This window comes from Dermacentor albipictus, chromosome 6, assembly GCF_038994185.2.
Source record: "Dermacentor albipictus isolate Rhodes 1998 colony chromosome 6, USDA_Dalb.pri_finalv2, whole genome shotgun sequence".
Taxonomy (NCBI): Eukaryota; Metazoa; Arthropoda; class Arachnida; order Ixodida; family Ixodidae; genus Dermacentor; species Dermacentor albipictus.
In genome coordinates, this window is record NC_091826.1 from 23,438,410 (window position 1) to 23,459,413 (window position 21,004).

Below are 21,004 nucleotides of genomic sequence, written 5' to 3' on the forward strand. Positions count from 1 at the left end.
TTCATAGCGCACTCCTTTTAATCAATAAATAAAACGCATTCAGGGCGCGACCGCGCTACGTCACGACGAAAGTGACGCCTCTGTTCTTGCTGCGATGATCCAATACCTTGACCGCCACCGCCGCCACCGCAGCCACGACGAACACCGCGGCCAGGACGCTCACGACGACGACCCACCAGGGCGTCCCTTTCACCGACGAAGCCTCCGACGACGGCGGAGGAGGTCGCTCGAACGTGACCGGAGCGACGTTGGACAACGACGAACGGAGTCCGGCGTCGTTCCACACCCTCGCCGCGAAGTAGAAGCCCCGGAGCGACTCGTTCTTAGCGACCGAGAGCAGGTCGTCGGGGACGGAGAAGCGCAGTCGCTGCCTGGAGCCGACGGGGCCCGAGGTAATGTTCCCGCCCTCGGACGTCTCGTCCCGGACCTCCGGCGCCGAATCGAAGTCCCCGAGGAGCGCGGTCAGGGACGTGCTTCCCTTAAGCTCGACTCTCGAAGCTGCGGGAAAGCGAGAAGAAACAATAAAAAATGGCAGAGGCTTAGCTTGGCTAAGCCTAGTGGATTGCGAAAGCAATCTTCTGTTCAGGTTGTAGAGTTCCACACTGCTCATCGAACGTGTCGATGCAGTCTCGTCGCCATTTAAAGCATCCATGAGGCTTGCTGTCGAACGATCAGGTGTCGCCAAAGTCGCGTAAGCACTGAGAGCGTGCACGATACTTGCAGATGCGCCCAGATCAAGAGATGTTGAACGCGTTCGCCTGGCTGCATAATGTGCACGCCGTTTAGCTAAACGTTGTTCCCGCTCTTCATCCGTTTCTTCCGCACGCCGCCACTTCTTAGCTGCAGCACATCGTTGCAGCTTCACCTTATGCACATCATCCGACATACCGTGGAGGAATCGCTGGGACGATCGCGACGAGCCGAGTTGGGGACCCGCTTTTCCACAGCTGGTATGACGTCACACATAGTTCACGCTAAATGTCAATGGTGGGTTCTCCGGGACGACGGCCAAGAGCGGAAACCTCGAGCAGTATTGCTTTCGCAATAAAAGAAGGAAACTTTTTAACCAGCGCGAAGGAAACGAGACGAAGGATGCGAGGAACACGAAGAAGAGACACGGACGAGACACGGTCGGCTTCTTCCTATTCCTAGTCCTTCCCCTCGTTTTCTTTGCCCTGGTATAAGTTTGCTTTAATATCATGAGCCAACTAACTCGCACCAGAAGTCCTGCTAGGAAAAAGGCATTTGGCTGTTTAGTCTGCGCTCGATCATCACTGTCCTAAACAGGATGCTGAGCCAATCCATGTATTATATATATAGCCCCAGCAACCGATATACCCTACATTAGATTTGTTCCATCACCCCTGTCCACCCATCATCCAGAGCATCATCGTGCTTGCCTCTGTTTAAATATTCGTCCCCCCAGTATGGCGGCTTTTAAGACCTCAGAGCTTCTTCGATCTAGGCGCTTGCACCGAACACTTGGGGACACGTTATTAAAACATCCACCATAGTTTTCCTGGCTGTAAAAGTACACTATGTGCACCGTATTTTGACATCCCTTGTAGAATATCGATTTTTTTTAATTTATTGCGCAGGAAAAATATCAGCTACACCTTAGACCACCATTGATTTTAACGCTACATTACGCGATCAATATCTCGTGTAAACCTGTCTTCTTATTAAACAAGACTCACGGGCCTTAATCAGTGCTCTAACCCAGGCCACTAAGTCTTACCACGAAAAAAGAAAGGAGCTATGAATGCTAGGATATGAACCACTCTACCATTTTTCTTGGGCTCAAGGAAGATGACATATTACTAGATTATGTGGCTTAGAACTTTCTGCGGGCCTAGTTGGTGCATATTTGACAAATATTTTTAAGGCGTAAACGATAGACGCGCGGCACAAAGGGAAGGTCATACACAGGGCACGCGCCATATATCCTGTGTATGGCCTGCTAGATTATACGCCATCCGAGAAAACGTCCAGTCTTGCACTCAGGACACATACTATACAGCAGGCATGGCCACACAATGATGGGTTCCTCACCGTTGCCGGAATCCATGTGGCCTCCGGGGCAGGTCCAGGACAAGATGACCACGTGCGTACCGTTGTCGTCCACGAAGGCGTCCTCAACTTTCAGGTCCTGAATGGGGCCGGGCGGCAGACTCGACCCGTCAATCGCCTTGGGGAGCCGGAACGAGCCCCCTTCGGCGTAGCGAACAAACTCGGGCGCCTTTTCGCCGATCAGGACCCGAGGTTCGGCCTGCTCGATGTCCTGGTCCACGTACACGAAATCACTTAGGGGCATCCCGCCGACCTGGACGTCGACCGGTTGCGTCGATCCACCACTAGACAGCGCTACACACGGCAATATGGAGGAAAAAACGAAATCAGGAAAGAAACCATTTATGATAACTCAAAGGGAAGCTCATTACTTTTCGAAGCGAGATCGGGATGCCTTAGAACACGCACCTATAAGGCGAGATATAAGAAGGAAGAAGAAGCATGTGCGTGCTGCGGTAAAGCTAGGGAAACGACGGAGCATATTTTATTAGAATGTGAAGACGTCTACCCAGCGGTCGATTTAGGCACCACTGGCCTCCTTGAAGCCCTTGGGTTCAGCGGAAGCAGTGGTAAAGTAAACAGGTCCGCAATAGAAATTAGTAAGAGGCGATTGGAGGATTGGTGGAAGAAATGTAGGGAAACGACAAAAGACGGAGACGTACAAAAACACAGTTCGCAATAGGGGATCAGAAAATTTGGACGTGTTAGTTCACAGTGTTTTTTTTCTTTTCTTTTTTCATTGGTTAACCTAGGTAGGATATCAGGCAGCATAATAGCAAGAGCTTGGTGGCGCAACCCACCGCCCCATTCCAAAGGGGACGCTCATAACATCCATCCATCCATGGCAAAAAAAAAAGCGAAAGTGAAGTCACTAAGGTATTAGGGCACGCGCATTCACAAAAAAAGAAAGGACCTTACACTCTAGGATTGCCTGCGATGAAAAATTTCAGCCAATACTGATGCTGGACATACGACTAGCGAATGCGGCGCCGACAAATGGCAAAAATAGCACTTGCGAACCGAAGCGTTGTACAACTCGGCCGGAGAACGTTTAGCGTCGATATTATTCCTGCGTTGCACATCTCGTCGAGTCTGCGCGAGAAGCCCAGAGCGACTATATGCAAACCTTGCGAGACTTGGTGGCGTTGTCTTTTCGTTGACATTTCTGAGGGTGTCGCGAAGAACGAGAAAGAGACTTATGTCGATAATGTTTGCAATATATACACGAAAAGGGCTTTGTGACTGCCCTAAGTACGTGGAAGAGCGTGAAAGGTTGGACAACGACCTTACGCGTCTCGACAGCGCACCGTTGTCGGAGGACGTTATTTTAGGCCCTTGGCCAGATGCTCAATCGAGTTTCAAGGCCATCCAGGCATTACTGAACTTTTTAAAAATTACGGGCCCGGATTGCAGACTTTGAGCATGCCAAATTGCGTGCCATGTGTTCTACATCTTCCTTCTATCGTCATCGTCACACATCATGCACCTCTTTCTTCCCTCTTTTTTTCCCTCTTCCCCTTCCCCCAATGCCGAGTAGCTGGCTAGAGGAATATACCTCAGGCCGACCTCTCAGCATTTCGTACCATCAAACTTCTCTCTCTCTGTACACGAAAAGGCGGATATACGTCCACGAACACCTTTATCAGCGTCAACGACTAGAAAGCCATATAGTCCTGGTTGGTTCGCATGCTTCGCTTCATTGCGGCCAGTTGCACGCAGTGAATCGACATCCAAGGTGCTGTGGGCAACCAACACGTCTCAAGAATGTTGTGCGAAGGAGGCAGCACCAGCGGAAGAGACCTGCCATGGTATAGTATAGTGGCTACGCCGTTGCGCTGTTATCGTAAGCTCGAGGTCGCCGGTTCGATCCAGGCCGTGGTGGCCGCATTTCGATGGTGGCGAAAACGCAAGAACACTGCTGCATTTAGACTCTGGTGCACGTTAAACAACCCCAGGTGGTCAAAATTAATCCATAGTACCACTACTTAAAAAAAAATTAAATTATGGGGTTTTACGTGCCAAAACCACTTTCTGATTATGAGGCACGCCGTAGTGAGGGACTCCGGAAATTTAGACCACCTGGGGTTTTTTAACGTGCACCTAAATCTAAGTACACGGGTGTTTTCGCATTTCGCCCCCACCGAAATGCGGCCGCCATGGCCGGGATTCGATCCCGCGACCTCGTGCTCAGCAGCCTAACACCATAGCCACTGAGCAACCACGGCGGGTAATAGTACCGCTACGGCATGCCTCGTAACCAAGATCGTGGTGATGGCACGTGAAAACCCCAGATACGAAAGGACTAGGAGACCGACCGCAGCGTTGGCTTCGCGAGGGGCGCGCCTGAAAAGTCCACATGGGCCCAACTGCCATACACAATAATCACGCGTGCTCCGCGGGGACAGACCTCATACAGAACCCCGTTAGTTCATGAGGGGTTATTGAATATGGAAGTTACAGGACACAGTGTCTATTTGTTTTTTTCATTTGATTTTTTTTCCACAGGAAGTCCTTTCGTTCTTTTGAAATGCCAAACTTTCAGCGGCTGTCACCCTGTACACTACTGAAGATGTTCCGGCAGCTTGACGTTTTTCTAATCGCGCTTAATGCGTGCTTCAATTCGATACACTAGGATCGCAATTAAAGCTGTGCCCGGAATTACTGCCAACTACGGGGAATAGACGCTCGTCTGTAGCCTTCATACAGCTTGTGTAATGTGATGTGTCGTGGTGTGCCTTCCTTCTTATATTTTCCTTTCTCTTTCTTTTCTTGTTTCTATACCGTTTTTAAGCGGTTGTTCGTGGCGTCAACTGCTATCCTGCTCCTATTTCTACTTGTGGTTGCGTAGTCTTTATACATGCCCATACGAATAACAATAACATTACGCGCTATCTGCACAGAAGGTACAGATAGCGCGGAATAGCTCGACACACTAAAGAGCCGCTCGACACACTCGACTAAAGAGCCGCAGTCCCACGTGACACGGCGCACGTGACGTCAGCGTTAATGCAGGGGAGCCAATCCGTATGGTACACACAGGGGCACAGCGAAAGGAATTCGCGCAAAGCTTCGCGGTATCGTGCCCCCGTTATACGAACATGCAAAAGGATAGACAGTTGGGCGAGTTGGTACGGTAACGTGGTCTTGGCTTGTAGCGCGAAGTGAACACGGACGCAGAAAGGAGCAGACAGGACGAGTGCTCGTCCTGTCTGCTCCTTTCTGTGTGCGTGTTCACTTCGCGCTACAAGCCAAGACCATGTTACACACATGTCCGTGCATACCTGACGGTTGTGACGCGGGTAGCCCTCCCGAGGCCTGGCGACCCTTGACGATGACGGAGTCGTTGCCACCGATGACGCGAGCCGACACAGAGTATCGACCGGCGCCGTCGAACTGAGTGAAGTAAGCGCTGTAGATGCCGTCGTTGGCCGTCACGTCGGCACCTGAGGGGAAAAGGACGAGCTCCTTTTAGGTAATGCTGAGCACTTACGTCGTGCGCAGTCTTTGATTTCTTTCTATCTCCCCCTTCCGCTCTCTTTCTCTTTTTATCCCCCCTTAACCCTTCCTCCCATGCAGGGTAGCCAACCGGAACTGCCTCTGCTTAACCTCCCTGCCTTTCTATATATCCTCTCTCTCTCTCTCTCTCTCTCTCTCTCTCTCTCTCTCTCTAAGTTTTCAAGCAACAGCGCAAACGACTAAGTCCTGTTGTATGTCCCATGCTGTAAAGGGTTCTTGGGGCACGTGGGCGCGCTCACGTACCGAGACCGTTGTCGAAGAGGTCCACTTCGATCCGGTTGCTTGCCCGCGGCTGGACGACGCTGGCCGTGACCTGGGCGTGCAGCACGACGTTCGCGCCCTTGGTGACCTCGGCGTAGATGGCGGCCTCGGCCGCGCTGGTCACCTCGGTCCGCTTGAGGAACGCGCGCGCCAGGACAGGCGTCTGGGCCGCATCGCGGGCCAGAGACGTGGCCCGGACGTGGACGTCGCACGTGCTCGGGCTGCAGGACACCGCCAGGGTCCAGGTGCCCGGCTGCGCGACAGATACACGTACACGTCCACGTACACGCATTCGTGAGCAATACGTAGCCATAACGATAATACTGACACGTATACTTATCTTTATCGGGCAACCACGTTTCGCAACCTAACAAATGTAATCGCACAGCGTGGGAGGCGCCTGTATGTATCCGAAGTTTCTGGAACGTTATCGATGCTTCTATCCGCTGTCTGTTGTCGCCGAACGTTATGTTATCTGATTTCATCACCTGACGCGAATGGTGCAGAACTTTGTGGAAGGCACGCGGGTCCGAACGATTAGTCTGGAACATTCGATGACTGCTCTATAAAAGCCGACGCGCTTGACCCGCTGATCAGATTTTCGACGATCGCCGAGCGCGTTCGCCGCTATCGTTGCTCTATAAGTGTAGCCTGTTTTGTGGGCACAGGTTCGACCAATAAAAGCTAGTTTTCTCTTTCACAGTGCTGCTACTGTGTTATTCAACGTCACCACCACGTGACAATACACGTCTAGCAGATTGGATTCTGTTGGCTGGGATGGACTTGTTTTGCTTCTGTTCTTGCTGTCGAGCGAAACAGCAGAATCTTTTTACGGGGTATATAGGTCAAGAATTGCGTGGTGTAAGGGCAAACTAACTTTTGAAGATTGATTGATTGATTGATTGATTGATTGATTGATTGATTGATTGATTGATTGATTGATTGACCGATCGATCGATCGATTGATTGACTGATCGATCGATTGATTGATTGATTGATTGATTGATTGATTGATTGATTGATTGATTGATTGATTGATTGATTGATTGATTGATTGATTGATTGATTGATTGATTGATTGATTGATTGATTGATTGATTGATTGATAACGTCGCAAATGCAACCAAAAGAAACGCCGAAGTGGAGGAGTCCGGAAGTCTGGAGTCTTCTATACCACCTGTACATTAAATCGAAGTGTGCCAGCGTTTCTTTTTTTTTCTTGTTTTCCTTGTTTTGCATTTCGCACCGATCGGATTGCCAGCGCCGCCGCGGAAAATCGCTCGCGCGACCTGGTGCTCGACAGAAAAAACGCCAGGGTCGCTAAGCTATACTACCGCGGCTTTAAAAAAAAGTAGAGAAAGTAACGTATGTACGCGTATGCCTTTAGGACGTGCAAACAGCAAGTAATTCGGGAAGTACTGAGCAGGGATGACGATAGTGATCGTCACAGACGGAAATCTCAATGTGGAGCAACAAAACGACAACCGAGAGGGATCGTAAGTCTTAGTCTTGTACACCCGTCACGTAGATTTCGCCACGCGTTCCGCGTTTTCAAGTTACTTGTCTTGCTTATTGCTTAACCAGGCCTATTTCCAGCTCAGGAGGGTCATGCACTACAGTGTGTATATATATATATATATATATATATATATATATATATATATATATATATATATACATATATATATATATATATATATATATATATATATGTATAAACCACCTTTATGTTTAGCACAATGTAACAGCATACAAAAAAGAATAATGCGTCTGTTGCGTTACGATAAGCCGTTTGGGCGAGATTGCGATGACATGCTCTAACTACCCACAGTGGTTGCTCAGTGGCTATGGTGTTGGGCTGCTGAGCACAAGGTCGCGGGACCGAATCCCGGCCACAGCGGCCGCATTGCGATGGAGGCGAAATGCGAGAACATCCGTGTACTTAGATTTAGGTGCACGCTAAAGAACCCCAGGTGGTCGAAATTTCCGGAGTCCTCCCGTACGGCTTGCCCCATAAGCAGAAAGTGGTTTTGGCACGTAATAGCCCATAATTTAATTTAACATGCTCTAACTGAAGTTGGCGCCCCAAAACGTTCGTTTCTTCATTCTAGAGATATTAGTGCAGCTGCATACCGTGGCCACGCCTGGTATCTTGAACGTCTTGTAGTCCTTCACTGCGACGACGGACCTCTGGCAATCTTCGCACGTCTCGCCATCAGGACAGCGTAGCTCTGCCGTGAACGTGGCCGCCCCTTTGTAATGCACGGCGATCGTCGTCTCGTTTCCGAGGTCCGCGTCGACGAGGATCGAGAACTGCCGCTTGTCCACCACTGTCGCCGCTTGCTCGAAAATCTGCGCAAAAAAGTGTTCTTTTTTTTTTTATGCTGGCCTGATTGGCATGTGGCCGCCTGACTGGTTGGAAGAACTTTGAGCCCGTGTAAGCAAACACAAAATCCAGCAGGAACAGTCAAGCCATTTGCCATTTTGTTCTTTTTAACAAATTAAAGAAATGCTTCGTGGAATTCGGCCGATCACTTAAAAGCTGGAGGCGTGGGGGGGGTGCAGGGTGTCAACTGCCACGCGTGACGTATCCAGCACTTTATCTGGCAGAAAAAAAAACAAAATAATGTTATCTCATTTGTGGTGATCAAGAGTCCCTGAACAAGAGATATCGTCAGCCGGACGCCTACGTTTCGACAACGGAACGGAGGCAAGTCCTCGTCCAAACGTAGATTCCCGGCTGAGGATTCTCTTGTTTGGCCACTGCTGACCATATAACAACAACAACAACAACAACAACAACAACAACAAATTGCCCGCATGAAAAATCATAATGTCAAAGCAGCAAATAAATATATTCCTTAAGTTTATGATTATTCGCTTCAGGGCACGTGCTGCAGTTACGAAATTAAAGCATAGAAGAAGTCACGTTGTCCTCCCTCGCATGTACTAGAACTAGCTTTTCATTTCAGCTCATGCTTTCCTAAAGGCGTCCCTCTAGCACTTCACGATGATCTTAACTTGAATGACAATGTGTGTTTTTTAAGAAGTATATACTCCCGCCCCTGTATTCTCAAACAGTCGTCGGCTCGAAGTCCGTCCTTCAGTACATGATGATGACTTCCGACCCCGACAAGATATCCGCTTTTTAAGGACAGAATGGCATTTGCGAACGTTGACGACTTTTGCCGAATCTTCCTCCACCAGGCGGCTTTACGCAGAACTGGGGAGGTATTCTGTAGGAGTCCACTTGGCGGACTGTCCATTTCGGCCGCTGCTGATTGGCTGGGGCCCTCTCGTATCCTCCTCGCTCGTACAGCTGCATCCAATCAGCAGCGGCCGAAATGGACAGTCCACTAGGCGGGCGCTTACAGAATAGCCCCCCTGGTTCATCTAACCACAGATCGTGGAGCTTTCGACAACGTTTAGGCACGTGAGGCAGCAAACCGCGTCTGCACCGAAGTGCCACTCACCACGACTGGCCTCTTGGCGTCGTCCAGCAGGGCGAAGGCCGAGTCCAGAAACGCCGACTCGAGGGCGACGGCCAGGTTGGCCTGACCGTCACGGACAGCGAACGGCTTGCCTCCAGTTCGCAGGGCCAGGTCCTCGAGCTTCTGCTCGGCCTCCGTGCCGAAGGCGATCGTGTTGACCACCACCTGAGTGGTGACCAGCTCGTCGACGACGGCCGATATGTTCGGATACCGGTTCTCTTCCCCGTCGGTCATGAGGATGATGACGCAGCCAGCCGCGGACTGGTTGTTTTCCTCGAACATCTGAAATGACGCAGCCAGCAGTTGAAACCCTTCGCCGTATTGAACAAGCGGCGCAGACACGAAGCACTCGGGAAAGGCGACCAGACGGTCTCCGAGTGTTGTCGACCGTGATGTTGTCTTCCGCAAGTTCCGTTTGCCGGGCCTGTTTGTTCGATGTGTCGAATTTCAATCAACTAGCCCGAAGCAGTGCTCTTGTTGGTATGTTTGCAAGGAAAAAAAAAAGATAGCCAATCATCATCATCATCATCATCATCCTATTTATGTACACTGCAGGGCGAAGGCCTCTTCCGTCGATCTTCGATGACCGACGTCTTGCGCGTCTGGCCCTCATTTCGAGCCTGCAAATTTCCGCATTTCATAGCACTGCCTAGATCTCTCCATCCTCGAGCGGGCTGCCATTCTTTTGGCACCCATTCTGTAAGTCTAATAGAGTTACAGAATGGTTATTACCTGTTATCTACCCCACGCGTACACCGGGCATACTCGCTGGTAACTTGAAAATGCTGCGCAAGACCACAGGGAACAAATTAAATTTCCCGGAATTTTTAAAAAATCACCTGTGCAATATAGCGGAATTATGGTCCTTGAGCTAAATTAGTCGAAGAGGCGGACAATGCTAGCACTAAAAAATCGAAACAGACAATGAACTAACTAACAACAATGCACTAGCTGGCTTGTTCATTAATTACTTTACATCAAGTATTGCAATTTACGAATTGTAGTCCGTGAGTTTATGACACGTATCCACTTGAAATGGATCTCCAGGATGACGCCAGTTTCTAGATATTACTTCCCAAAGTATGGAACGAAATACATGGGCGTTAAAGTTACTTTTGTGCTTCAATTCACAGCAGAGCGTTTTGTTAAAAAGGTAAGTGGAGCGACAATGCATTTTTACGGCGAATTTGATGACGCCTTTCTCCAAATTGGTGTCATTATGGAAATTATTTTTAAGTAGATACCGCATTGCAAGCTCATCGGCTACAATTAGCAATTTTCACTGTCCCGTCCAGTAAATAATTCGAAACATAATTAGTGCTTTTTGTTAATTAGCTCTACATATGTGTTTCTATTCCTCGTGCAACTAATGTCCATCTCTCTGAATAATCCAGCTCAAATAGTAGAATTCTCTCATCTCCAACAGGCAAATTTTTTAAATTCCGGTAAATTTAAAAATTATCCCCCTGTATAGTTGCGGACAAGCGTTTTTTCTGATATCGAAGAGGGGAGTAGCTACCACACATGTGTTACTACGCCAAGCAATTCGGCAGAGCTTGACGACGCTTTCTGTTACAACAAAGTGCTGCTATTCAGGTCGTCAAATTCCACCGTATTGTGTAATTCTGTAATGGCGACATTTTCCAGTCACTCAGAGAGGCTTCAGCAGCCCTGGGCCAACCATTGCCTACAAGATGGCGAGTTCAACGAGATGACGGAAGCGGCGACAATTTTCATAATAACACCCTAATTCCGGGTTTCTATAGGAGCAGGCGCTGAATCAGAGTAGCTTGCAGATTGCGGCGGTTTGACGTTTGCTAAAGCTGCGGAAGAGCAAAGTGACAAAAAAAAAGGAACTTTGCAATTAGCGCTGAGTGTGTATCTTATGTCTCATTTTATCGTCGGTATTGCAGCATTGTTTACTAGTAATGATGTTGTCCACACTGGTCTCTAACATAAGAATGGGAATATAGCAGAGAGTAGTGGTTGTCCCCATAGAGGTAATATAAACAACTCTAGAGGGAAAGCTGCCCATAGCGCCCATTGATTCAAATGTGCAACAGCAAGGGCGCCGCCATGTTGCTACTCTGTGCAGGCGGAGTCAACGCTATCCAAATTCGCTTTCAGCATGGTGACGCCATCTAGTTCGTGTGCCTGGAAACGCACCCTTTCACATTTTTTCAAGTAGTAGCTTAGCGCAAATAAAACCACAAACACAAGGAAGAGAGACAAGGACAAGCGCTAACACAAGGAAGAGAGACAAGGACAAGCGCAAACACAAGGAAGAGAGACAAGGACAAGCGCTAACACAAGGAAGAGAGACAAGGACAAGCGCTGGTCGACCAACTAGCCCAACTGTCAACTCTTCTAGAATGCACCCTTTCACGCACTGCAAAATTGACGTCAAAGCTTTCTAAACAGCAATCGCGTCTTTCCGAACAAAAGAGTATATGGAATGAACTTTGCACGTTGTCTATACGTGCTACGTGTTAATGCTTTGTTTTTGCATGATATTTTGAATATACTTAGCGTTACAAAGCTGAGTCGTAGCAACATGGCGGCGCCTTTGTGGTTGCCACTTTTTTTCGCTAAGCTTTTTCCCTCATACTAACCCCATGCTTATCCCCGACCCCTTATGTGATGCCCCGCAAAAAGCCCTAATAGAAAATAATGACGATGGTGATAGTAACTGATCTCTGCTATATAGGGGATAGAAGAAGATCATAGTAGTAGTAGTTGTAGTAGTAGTAGTAGTAGTAGTAGTAGTAGTAGTAGTAGTGGTGGTGGTGGTGGTGGTGGTGGTGGTGGTGGTGGTGGTACGGGCGCGTAATCGTTACCTTGAGGGACTTCTGCAGGGAGCATCCGATACAGGTGCTGCCGCCGGCTGTCAGCTTCTGCACTCTCTCGACGAGCTCCTCTCTCGTAGTCTCTGCCACGGAGGTCAGCGCAGACACCACCGAGGCGGCTTGGTTAAACTGAACGATTCCCACTTCCATCCCGTCCAGTAAGAGCGCCCGGATGAACTGGCTCGCCGCTGCCTTGAGGTACACGATCCGGTCGCTGGTCTACAAGACAAAAAATAAAGAGAAAGAGGCGACCTCGATTTTTTTAGCTCTGAACTTGCTGACCGCGACAGCAGCAGACAGTTGTTGTTGTTGTTGTTGTTGTTGTTGTTGTTGTTGTTGTTGTTGTTGTTGTTGTTGTTGTTGTTGTTGTTGTTGTTGTTGTTGTTGTTGTTGTTGTTGTTGTTGTTGTTGTTTGCGGTGGTGGTGATGGTGGTGGTGCATACCCGCAGGGGTGGATTGGCCTTGCATCAATTGGTTGAGAGAAATAGACGAGAACGAAGGCAATCAACGATTTGAATGTTGCCACATGCAGATAAATATTCTAGGGTGCAGGAAAAAGTAGAAATTAAGGTAATATCACATGAACCGCCTAATTAAGGAAAAGCAGTAAGAATGCTTTAGGAGAGAGAGAGACGCAAAGGAGGGAAAGGCGGGAGGTTAATTTATTAATTAATAATTAATGTAGTAGGTGTTCACAGCGCACACCGTCATATCCGCAAGAACTGTGATGATAATGATGCCTTTAACAATGACACAAACCCACTGTGGAGCATTTGGGCTTGATTTTGTTTGTGTATTCTTTGTGCGTGCGTGCGTGTTCTCCACCTCTTGTATTCTTTCATCTCAAGATTTCATCTGAAGTAGCAATGCCTTCATGAAGCAGGGCTGACATCTTCAGCTTCCCCCCATTAAACTCTTTCCCTCTCTTCACCTCCTGGATACCGAAACCGAAACTGGTGCGTAGAAACGCGTGTTAAAGTAAATCACTAAGGGTGCTATGACGTTTGCAAGTTTGTAGTTCTATAATTTAATGCTCTGGACTTTTGTTTGAAGGAAAAAATGACAAGTCGAAAATCTCATGTCATTACAGCTTCAAGTGGTGCTGCAGTAAACAGCATACACAAAACCTAGAGTGGAACTGTAGCAACGATAAAATGGACGCGCAGTCGTTGCTCAGAATGAATGGCGAAATTACATCAGTTGGCAAAGTCACAGACTTCAAGAACTGCGCCATGTCCAGCCAGGGGCGTATCAAGTAGGGGCTTATGGAGCTTCAGCACTCCTCCCCCACCCTAGAAAAATATAGTGTCGCGCTGTCATGTACACCAACCCAGACAACCACTTGCGCAGGAAACCATTCGTCGGTGCCTTTTCACCTTTTTCCAAACAGTTCGCCATCTCTGACCACAACATGGTGGCAACATCAATTAGCTGACCCTATATCACACTTCACAAACTGTTCGAGAACGTCTTGCCGCTTCCAGCCAGAGACCTCCCCACGCCTCGCCTGGCAACTACCTGCCGCGTGATACACAAGAGGGGTCCTGCGGTCCCCTCCAAATCCCTCCCTCCTCACTTTCCTCTTTTTTTTCCACTCCCCTCAAGGCTCGTTTGAGGTCACCACCTCTGATAAGACATATACCGCACGTCTTTGTCGTCTGGCCAGCGCACGATGCCAGGCAGCAATCATGCACATGAGGCTCTGTGGTCTAAGGCTCGTATTTAATTTTTACTAGCTCGCTCCTGCGGTCGTGGCATCAGACGCTCAAAGTAGACACTTGCTGCGGCCAATGCGCATACCTCTCTTTCCCTAGTCCACTACCAAAAAAAAAAACGTTGCACCGCCAAAGCTTGTTGTCATGTGGCCACACTTCGATTTTGTTCTTTCTTTTTCTTTTGCATAGCGAGAAATTTTGCAACAATGTTTCTGGGTACCCCACTGTGCCCGGCACGTTCGTCCCAAACGCCCACTTCCCAACGCCTCATACTGGGAACAGCGACCTGTCCGATTAGTGATTTGGGCCGCTTGGGCAAACTAATTGGAAGTGCGAGTAGACAGCCCGTTGGCAATGGTTACGAATGTGAGAGAAAGAGTGATGGTAAATTGTACGCGCAGGATGCAAACAAGTCCGTGCACATGGTGTTTTGCAACGACGACCAGCGAGAAATCGAGAAAACTACGATAGCACAAAGGGCTGTGCCTTTTGATCTGAGGTGATCCGAACTGGGTATACCTGAAGATATAAACATGCAGAAGCAAATATTCGCCACAGGGTTATGCAAGTGTCGGAAGCAGGGAAAAAAATCTGGAGACGACATCGGCACATTGCACTTGAACGCCATGGTATTCTCCCAGCCAGGACCGTATAGGGACCTTCCGCCTTCCAGAAGCGCTTGGGTTCAACGCTGATGGAAGCGTTAACTGCAGAGAAGTAGAGATATGCAAGATAGGTTTACAGTATTGGTGAAAAAAAAGGGGGGGAGCCGGGGCAGAGGACAGAAGGGTGCGGGATTGTCACCGGCATAGATAACGGTGTACGATGCTGCCGCGCCCTTGATTCACAGGAATCGCCATTAGTGATTATTATCATCACCGCCCACACAAGGTACAGTCCGCCACCTCGTAACCCTCGCATTTACATTGTCTGTCGTCACACCTACCGTCATGCTGCCCGAGACGTCCAGCGCGAAGATCACTCTGCCCAGCGCGCGTTCCCGCTTTTGCACTTCCGTGAACTTCACCTCGAAGGCCCTGTCGGGTTTCGTCGGGACCAACCTGCGCAGGGATCACATTCGTGATGGCGCACAAATAGAAACAGAGCGCGCATTAGGAAGAAACAGAAACGCTAAGCCTGTAGCAATCACCCTTCGCCCATATAGGCTTGAAGAGGCACTGAACAACAAAAGCCATGTTAGCCACCTTTAAAGCGAAAGCAGCACAAAATGACACGACAAAGGAGACGAACTTAAACACTAGGATTTACTTTGCGTGCGGCAAAACATGTTTCCTCTCTTGTTGTTTCTTTTACAGGGAAGCAGTTAATGGCTAGTGTTCCGCGAAATCTTCATGTGTGCGAACAAAAACTATCATCATCAGCAATGACTCGTGTCACTGCTCGCGCGTTACTCGTCGTCATCGTCTCTCTCAACATTTGGCTCCGTTGCCGCTCATGCATGCCAGTGTTCCCATAATGCCCCTCCCTCTGCGAAGGCGCTGACGGCAATGGCCCACTGCCAGTCGGTGCGACGATTTCTGTCTCAAATTTTTCGCCTCAATATGAGCACGAGGTCGCGGGATCGAATCCCGGCCACGGCGGCCGCATTTCGATGGGGGCGAAATGAGAAAACACCGGTGTACTTAGATTTAGGTGCACGTTAAGGAACCCCGAGTGGCCGAAATTTCCGGAGTCTCCACTACGGCGTGCCTCATAATCAGAAAGTGGTTTTGGCACGTAAAATTTAAAAATTTGTTTACATACATACATACAGAGCCCCGGAAAAGTGCATGAAGCGCCCTAAGAATAACAATCATTCTGGTCAGGTCTAGCTCGACCGACCGACTGAAGAGCAGGTAGGCGGGCAGGTCTTTTTCGCATCAAGGTGGTGACAACAGGCGCCGTGCATGCCGTAGAGGAAACACTGCCTTTAATAGGGTTGTCATAAAAACTATGTTACCTGCTGCAGTCAGCGCCCCCTGTGGGCACCAATACCTCCTGACACACACACACACAGCTAAAACAAAGTGCGTTTCACTCACTGCTCGAAATCCTCGTTGGCGCTGATAACTTCCCACGTGGACTTGCGTTCACAAAGGTGGTTGTGCTTGTTGGGTGCGAAGATGTTGTGAGTCTTGTTGGCGCTCTCACAGAAGTCCGTCACCTGTGTCGCGAACACAGGTGTTCCTTGAGAACTCGCTCGCTCTCATTACGCAGCTGCTCTCCGGGGCCCAGCCATTACAACGAAGTAACCGTGTGAATGTGTGCACCTTGGACTATAGAGAGTTGTAATTGCGTCGATGCTCCCTGGGCCACTCAAACCACGACTGCTTGTGTGCCGCGGATAACCGTTATATATAGATGAAAATTTATTCGTTCTGATATTAGGAATGCTACAAGAAAATGAGTTCGTGTTCACAGCTGATACCTAATGGAAATAACTACATCAGTGAAGAGCTTAATTAGATGTCCCCAAGAGTACAGCCAAAGTCGCGAGAGAAGACTGAGATTTCGCGACAACTTAATCAGGCCCGATTACAGCTTAAGTGAAAACATGTAATGATTATTAATTCCTTTGGGAAAATAATAAAATGGCATACAAGGAGTAGGTACGTTTAACTGTTTGGTTCACAAAGCACATCATCACCATCATCATCATCGTCGTCGTCGTCGTCGTCATCGTCATTTTATCTCATGTCCACTGTTCCACTGCCGGAAGGAGGCCCCTCCCATCGATGTCCAATTGCCCATTCGCGTCAGCAGACTCCGTCTTATACGTCTGCAAGTTTCGCCATTTCGTCACCCCGCCTCTGCCAACAATTTTCTTTCCATCCACAACCTTCCCTCCTCCGTTTTTCCCCCTCAATCACAACTGGATTACAAGCTACAGACTTCCGCTCTCTAGCAAAAAGTGTGCTCTTCCTGTCTCTTATAGTCACAATTAGCATTTCCCACCTGATCGCTCGTTACAAGATCCCTAGCTTCTTCTCAAGCTTCTTTGTCATCTTCAGAGTTTCAATCACATAGGTAATTAAGTGCTCATGAAATGTACTAATTGGAAACATTAGCATTCAGTCACGGATTATGTCCAAGTGTTCTGAAGACATTTGTGAACCTGCAGCACGAATACTTAAGTCGCATCAGGTCACTCATCACAATTACAAAAATTAGTGGATTGCGAATGTTAAACTCTATAGATGAAGCGTTATATAATTTCTTTTTTTTTTTTGCACTAAACTGACTTCCAGCATGCCGTTATGATGTATCGTCACTAGCCAGATCATTCAGAAGTAATTTGTGTTTCCATATGGAGACACTGTGACGGAAAGAGTTCAATAAACTCAGGTACTTCAGCCCGCATTGAAAGAAATATAGTTATAATACTTTAAGTCGTTAACCTAGCAACATACATGACATGGTACTCTGGGCAAGCTGGTGAGGGATGAAAGAAAGGCAGTGAGATAAAAATAAAGCAAAACACACACACACAAAGTAACACAAATGCGCTAACACGAAAGTTATTTACACAATCTCATCCAGGCCTGCATCCCGCAGGAATGCTACAAGCGCTTCAGTCTTATTCGTATCGGTCTACCATGTGTACAGTCTCGGTATGCTGCATATACGCGGTATGCACTGACGTCATCAAGGTCGCCATATTGTAGTACAGCTAGCACGGTGTAAGCCTGCGTGTTATCTCAATCCGCTTATCTCCAGCAGCGCAGTGGAAGCTATGAATAGGACTACAGTACGGCGTACGCGACGTCACTTGAATACCCCCTATAGAGGTCACTCACGCCCTCAAGGTACGGCATGAACATGATGGATGACGTCACGGGGTCCTCGCTGCTCTGCTGGAAGTGCGCCTTGCACTTGGTGGAGACGCGGCATCCCTTGTAGATGCGACAGGGCTCACCCGTCTCGGTAGACGCCGTGAACTTGACCCGGGAGGAGCACGCGCTGGCACGAACCTGCCGATAGATGGCAGTGGCGGGACGATCAGCACGGGACGTTCGTAGCGAGTTGAGTTCTTTAAAAAATGGTACTGAACTTCATATTTCTGACTATTCGCTTTTTTTTTCTTTTGCGTTAAACGAAGGCCATAGAGACTCTAATCCCTAAAAGAAAAATAAACAGTGACACGTCTCAGAGCGCCGTGAATAATTTGATACAGCAGCTTTTCTACATCCATATTCGGTTTCGTTATCAGGGGGTAATGTGCCATGACGTCACAACACAGTCATGTGGTCACGTGGGAGCAGGACACGCACGACGTTTCGACACTCGCTCCGGCAAGCTCGTTCTTCAGGTATGCCGCTACATTCGACCTCACAAAGAGTAGCAGCATAGGAGGCGACAGAGGGAGCCAGACCGAAAGCCAAAAACGTCGCATGTTTCTGCTCTCTCCCGCGTCTTCCTGTTTTGTGACGTCACAACACAGTCACCTCCTTGGAAAACGAAACCGCGAACCTGCTGGCCGCACTATTCTTTCAGAACTGTACCCGGTGGACAGGGATTAAACACTAGTGGACAAAATGGAGGCGTAGCTTCCCTTAGTCGAACGGTGGTCCAAAAGCCACAGGGTCAGTGCGTCGCTGTGATGTCACGGATCTCTATATACTTACTTGGCGTTTAGCTGAAGGTGAAATTCTGGAAGCTAGCTAGCTTTGAACTTTTGATACGTTTAGACTTCGTAATGTAATATCATTCTTATTCGCGGGCAAACACTCGACTAGGCTCGAGCAGACGCCGTCAAGGTTTGTGACCTCACGGTGAGCAGTTGCAGAAGCTTCACGGCGGTGGCGCCACGACACCTTTCGTTTCAGCGTCTCTTCTGCCTCACCAAGTCACCTCTCGAAGAAAGAATGGCTGTTTGCCTACGTCACGCAAATGCGTGATTTACTTTTAAAGCCTACATTATTATATTTCTCTTCAGTACTAACCTTAAAGGAACGCTGTAGACATGGGCTGTCCACACCACCACACCTCCCAGCGACTAACGAATGCCAATCTCGAAGGTCACCCTTTTGCGAGCCGTGAATGCCAGAATGACGTCGTGGGCGCCATGCCCTCGACGCCTTCGATTAATTAATCACGCCTTTGCCGGAAGCCGAGATATGGCGGCTAGAACTACACGAGAAATGAGCCTCGATAAATCCCGTGGCTCTCTGAACAGTCTCACCATGCCGAACTCGCAGTAGAGGCTCGGGTACCGGAAGCTCTCGGGGTCGCCGTACTCGTCAAACACGCCGTACCGGAAGTGAGCCCACTCGTGCACCAACAGGTAGGCTGCAAACGCAAGACTCAGTGTGTGAAAAACTCCTTGCACACAACTACACGAAGCTAACAGACAACGAATGACGCCAAGGAGGAGGAGGAGGAGGAGGAGGAGGAAGACGAGGAGAAAAAGCAGGCAGGTCAACCAGGCGCTGTAACATTCGCGGTGCTGGTCGCATTCTCCAGATTGCCCCGCTTGCCACGATATCGTCCTTTCTTTTGCCACTCCCTGATTGGCTGCTTAGCGCTCAAGAAGCGCGTCGCCGAACGAATAAAAGTCATTGTCTTCCTGGCGCCCAACGTGGGGCCAGGAAGACAATGACTTTTTGAGCTTTTTGAGCTCTAAGCAGCCAATCAGGGAGTGGCAAAAGAAAGGACGATATCGTGGCAAGCGGGGCAATCTTATCTGGAGAATGCGACCAGCACCGCGAATGTTACAGCGCACGTCCGGTCTGCTAGCCTACATGGCGGAGGGTTTTAAGGGAAGAAAAGAAAGAAAGGATAGGGAGGGAAGAAGGTACTATTAGTGTGAATACGTGCGGTTGTCCGTCGCTTTACGGCCTGCAATCGGTCACTGAGGCCAGTCGATTTCATGACGCCAAGCAAAGCGTGGGGCAAATTACCCGTAGTCTTTATTTGAAATATGTAAAGTACAAGGTAAGGGGAAATTAAAAATGGGCGCAAGGACAATATATGCCGCCAATGGGAGCCGAACCCACAACCTCTGCATTACACGCGTAATGCTTTACCGATTGAGCTACGGCAAGGGCTGTTCTCCCTTTCACTCTTTGGTATTTGCGTTCATGGCCATTGCAGCTAACGGCCACCGTGAAATACAAGGACGCGCTGTTATCAAGGATGCGCCATAAAGTCGCCCGCCCATTTCTTATAAACTACAATTATAGAACAAAGACTCAAGGGAAGCCAATTGATTACGTGTTTATTGTATATAAGCATCCCCTCTTCCTGTCATCATCATCATCTTTCATGACCTTTTTTTGTACACTTTCTTCCTTTTGCTACTCAGTGTAGCAGTCTAGATCATACTAACTCGGACCAGCCTCTCTCGTTCTTTATGCTTCTTGAATAGAATCAAAACACGAAATGAATGAGTTAAGTGGGCTTCTCCTTAGGGTTATCAACATTGCAAGGAAACCAGCTCCCACTTTTCATTTGCTTTTTTAATTTTTTCGTGCGATTTGTTCCAAATAAGCAATTTTCGAGGTTTCTGCGGCGCTCAAGATTGTCTTAGAAAAGGAGAGGAGTAAATAAATAGAGAAAGTGGGGACGGTACGAACGGCGCAGGCCAGAACGACGGCGAAAACCCTGGGAAGTACTTAAAATAAAACTGTCAAGCGCAGGCGCTGTTATTGCGCCATTTAGAGAAGGCAGAACGCGCTTAAAGATTGTTCGGGTTAACTATCACAAGGCCTTTACGTAAGGTTCTCGAGCACCGGCACTGCCTATACCTTTATAGAGAGTAGATGCTGCAAGAGAGCTTCACAATCTCTCGCGTACCATCACGTTGAGTTACTGGCATACTCCGCATAACTCTCACCGTCCATTATACCGCCTCAACCAATCACTAAAACTGCGATTGCCGATAAAACTTTCACGACGTGACACAACGCTTCTGGGTCGGGTGTGGGTCGGAGCAGACTTCACTAACCCCTACAACAATGGCGTTGGAATGGCAGACTCAACGATGTGCGCTGAGTGCAAGTGTGAAGATACAATCGGTCATCTTGTGTGCCACTGTTCTCGCTTCGATAAACAACGTCAGATTCTCCAGTGGACGACAGGCCATCTAAAGAAGCAAAGGTCTTGG

The 21,004-nt window shown here is 48.6% G+C and overlaps 1 protein-coding gene across 1 annotated transcript in view; it reads right to left on the bottom strand.

The window, feature by feature from the left end:
* LOC139060881 (calcium-activated chloride channel regulator 1-like) overlaps positions 1–21,004 on the bottom strand; it is a 30,921-nt gene continuing 9,917 nt past the window's right edge. The window contains exons 4-14 of the mRNA XM_070540148.1: positions 19,082–19,188; positions 17,697–17,870; positions 15,942–16,063; positions 14,846–14,960; positions 12,176–12,403; positions 9,321–9,620; positions 7,981–8,199; positions 5,830–6,100; positions 5,352–5,513; positions 2,053–2,364; positions 1–498 (exon numbers count right to left, since the gene is read on the bottom strand). Coding sequence (XP_070396249.1) covers positions 56–498; positions 2,053–2,364; positions 5,352–5,513; positions 5,830–6,100; positions 7,981–8,199; positions 9,321–9,620; positions 12,176–12,403; positions 14,846–14,960; positions 15,942–16,063; positions 17,697–17,870; positions 19,082–19,188 — 2,453 coding nt within the window. The 3' untranslated portion in view covers positions 1–55. The remainder of the gene's footprint in view (positions 499–2,052; positions 2,365–5,351; positions 5,514–5,829; positions 6,101–7,980; positions 8,200–9,320; positions 9,621–12,175; positions 12,404–14,845; positions 14,961–15,941; positions 16,064–17,696; positions 17,871–19,081; positions 19,189–21,004) is intronic.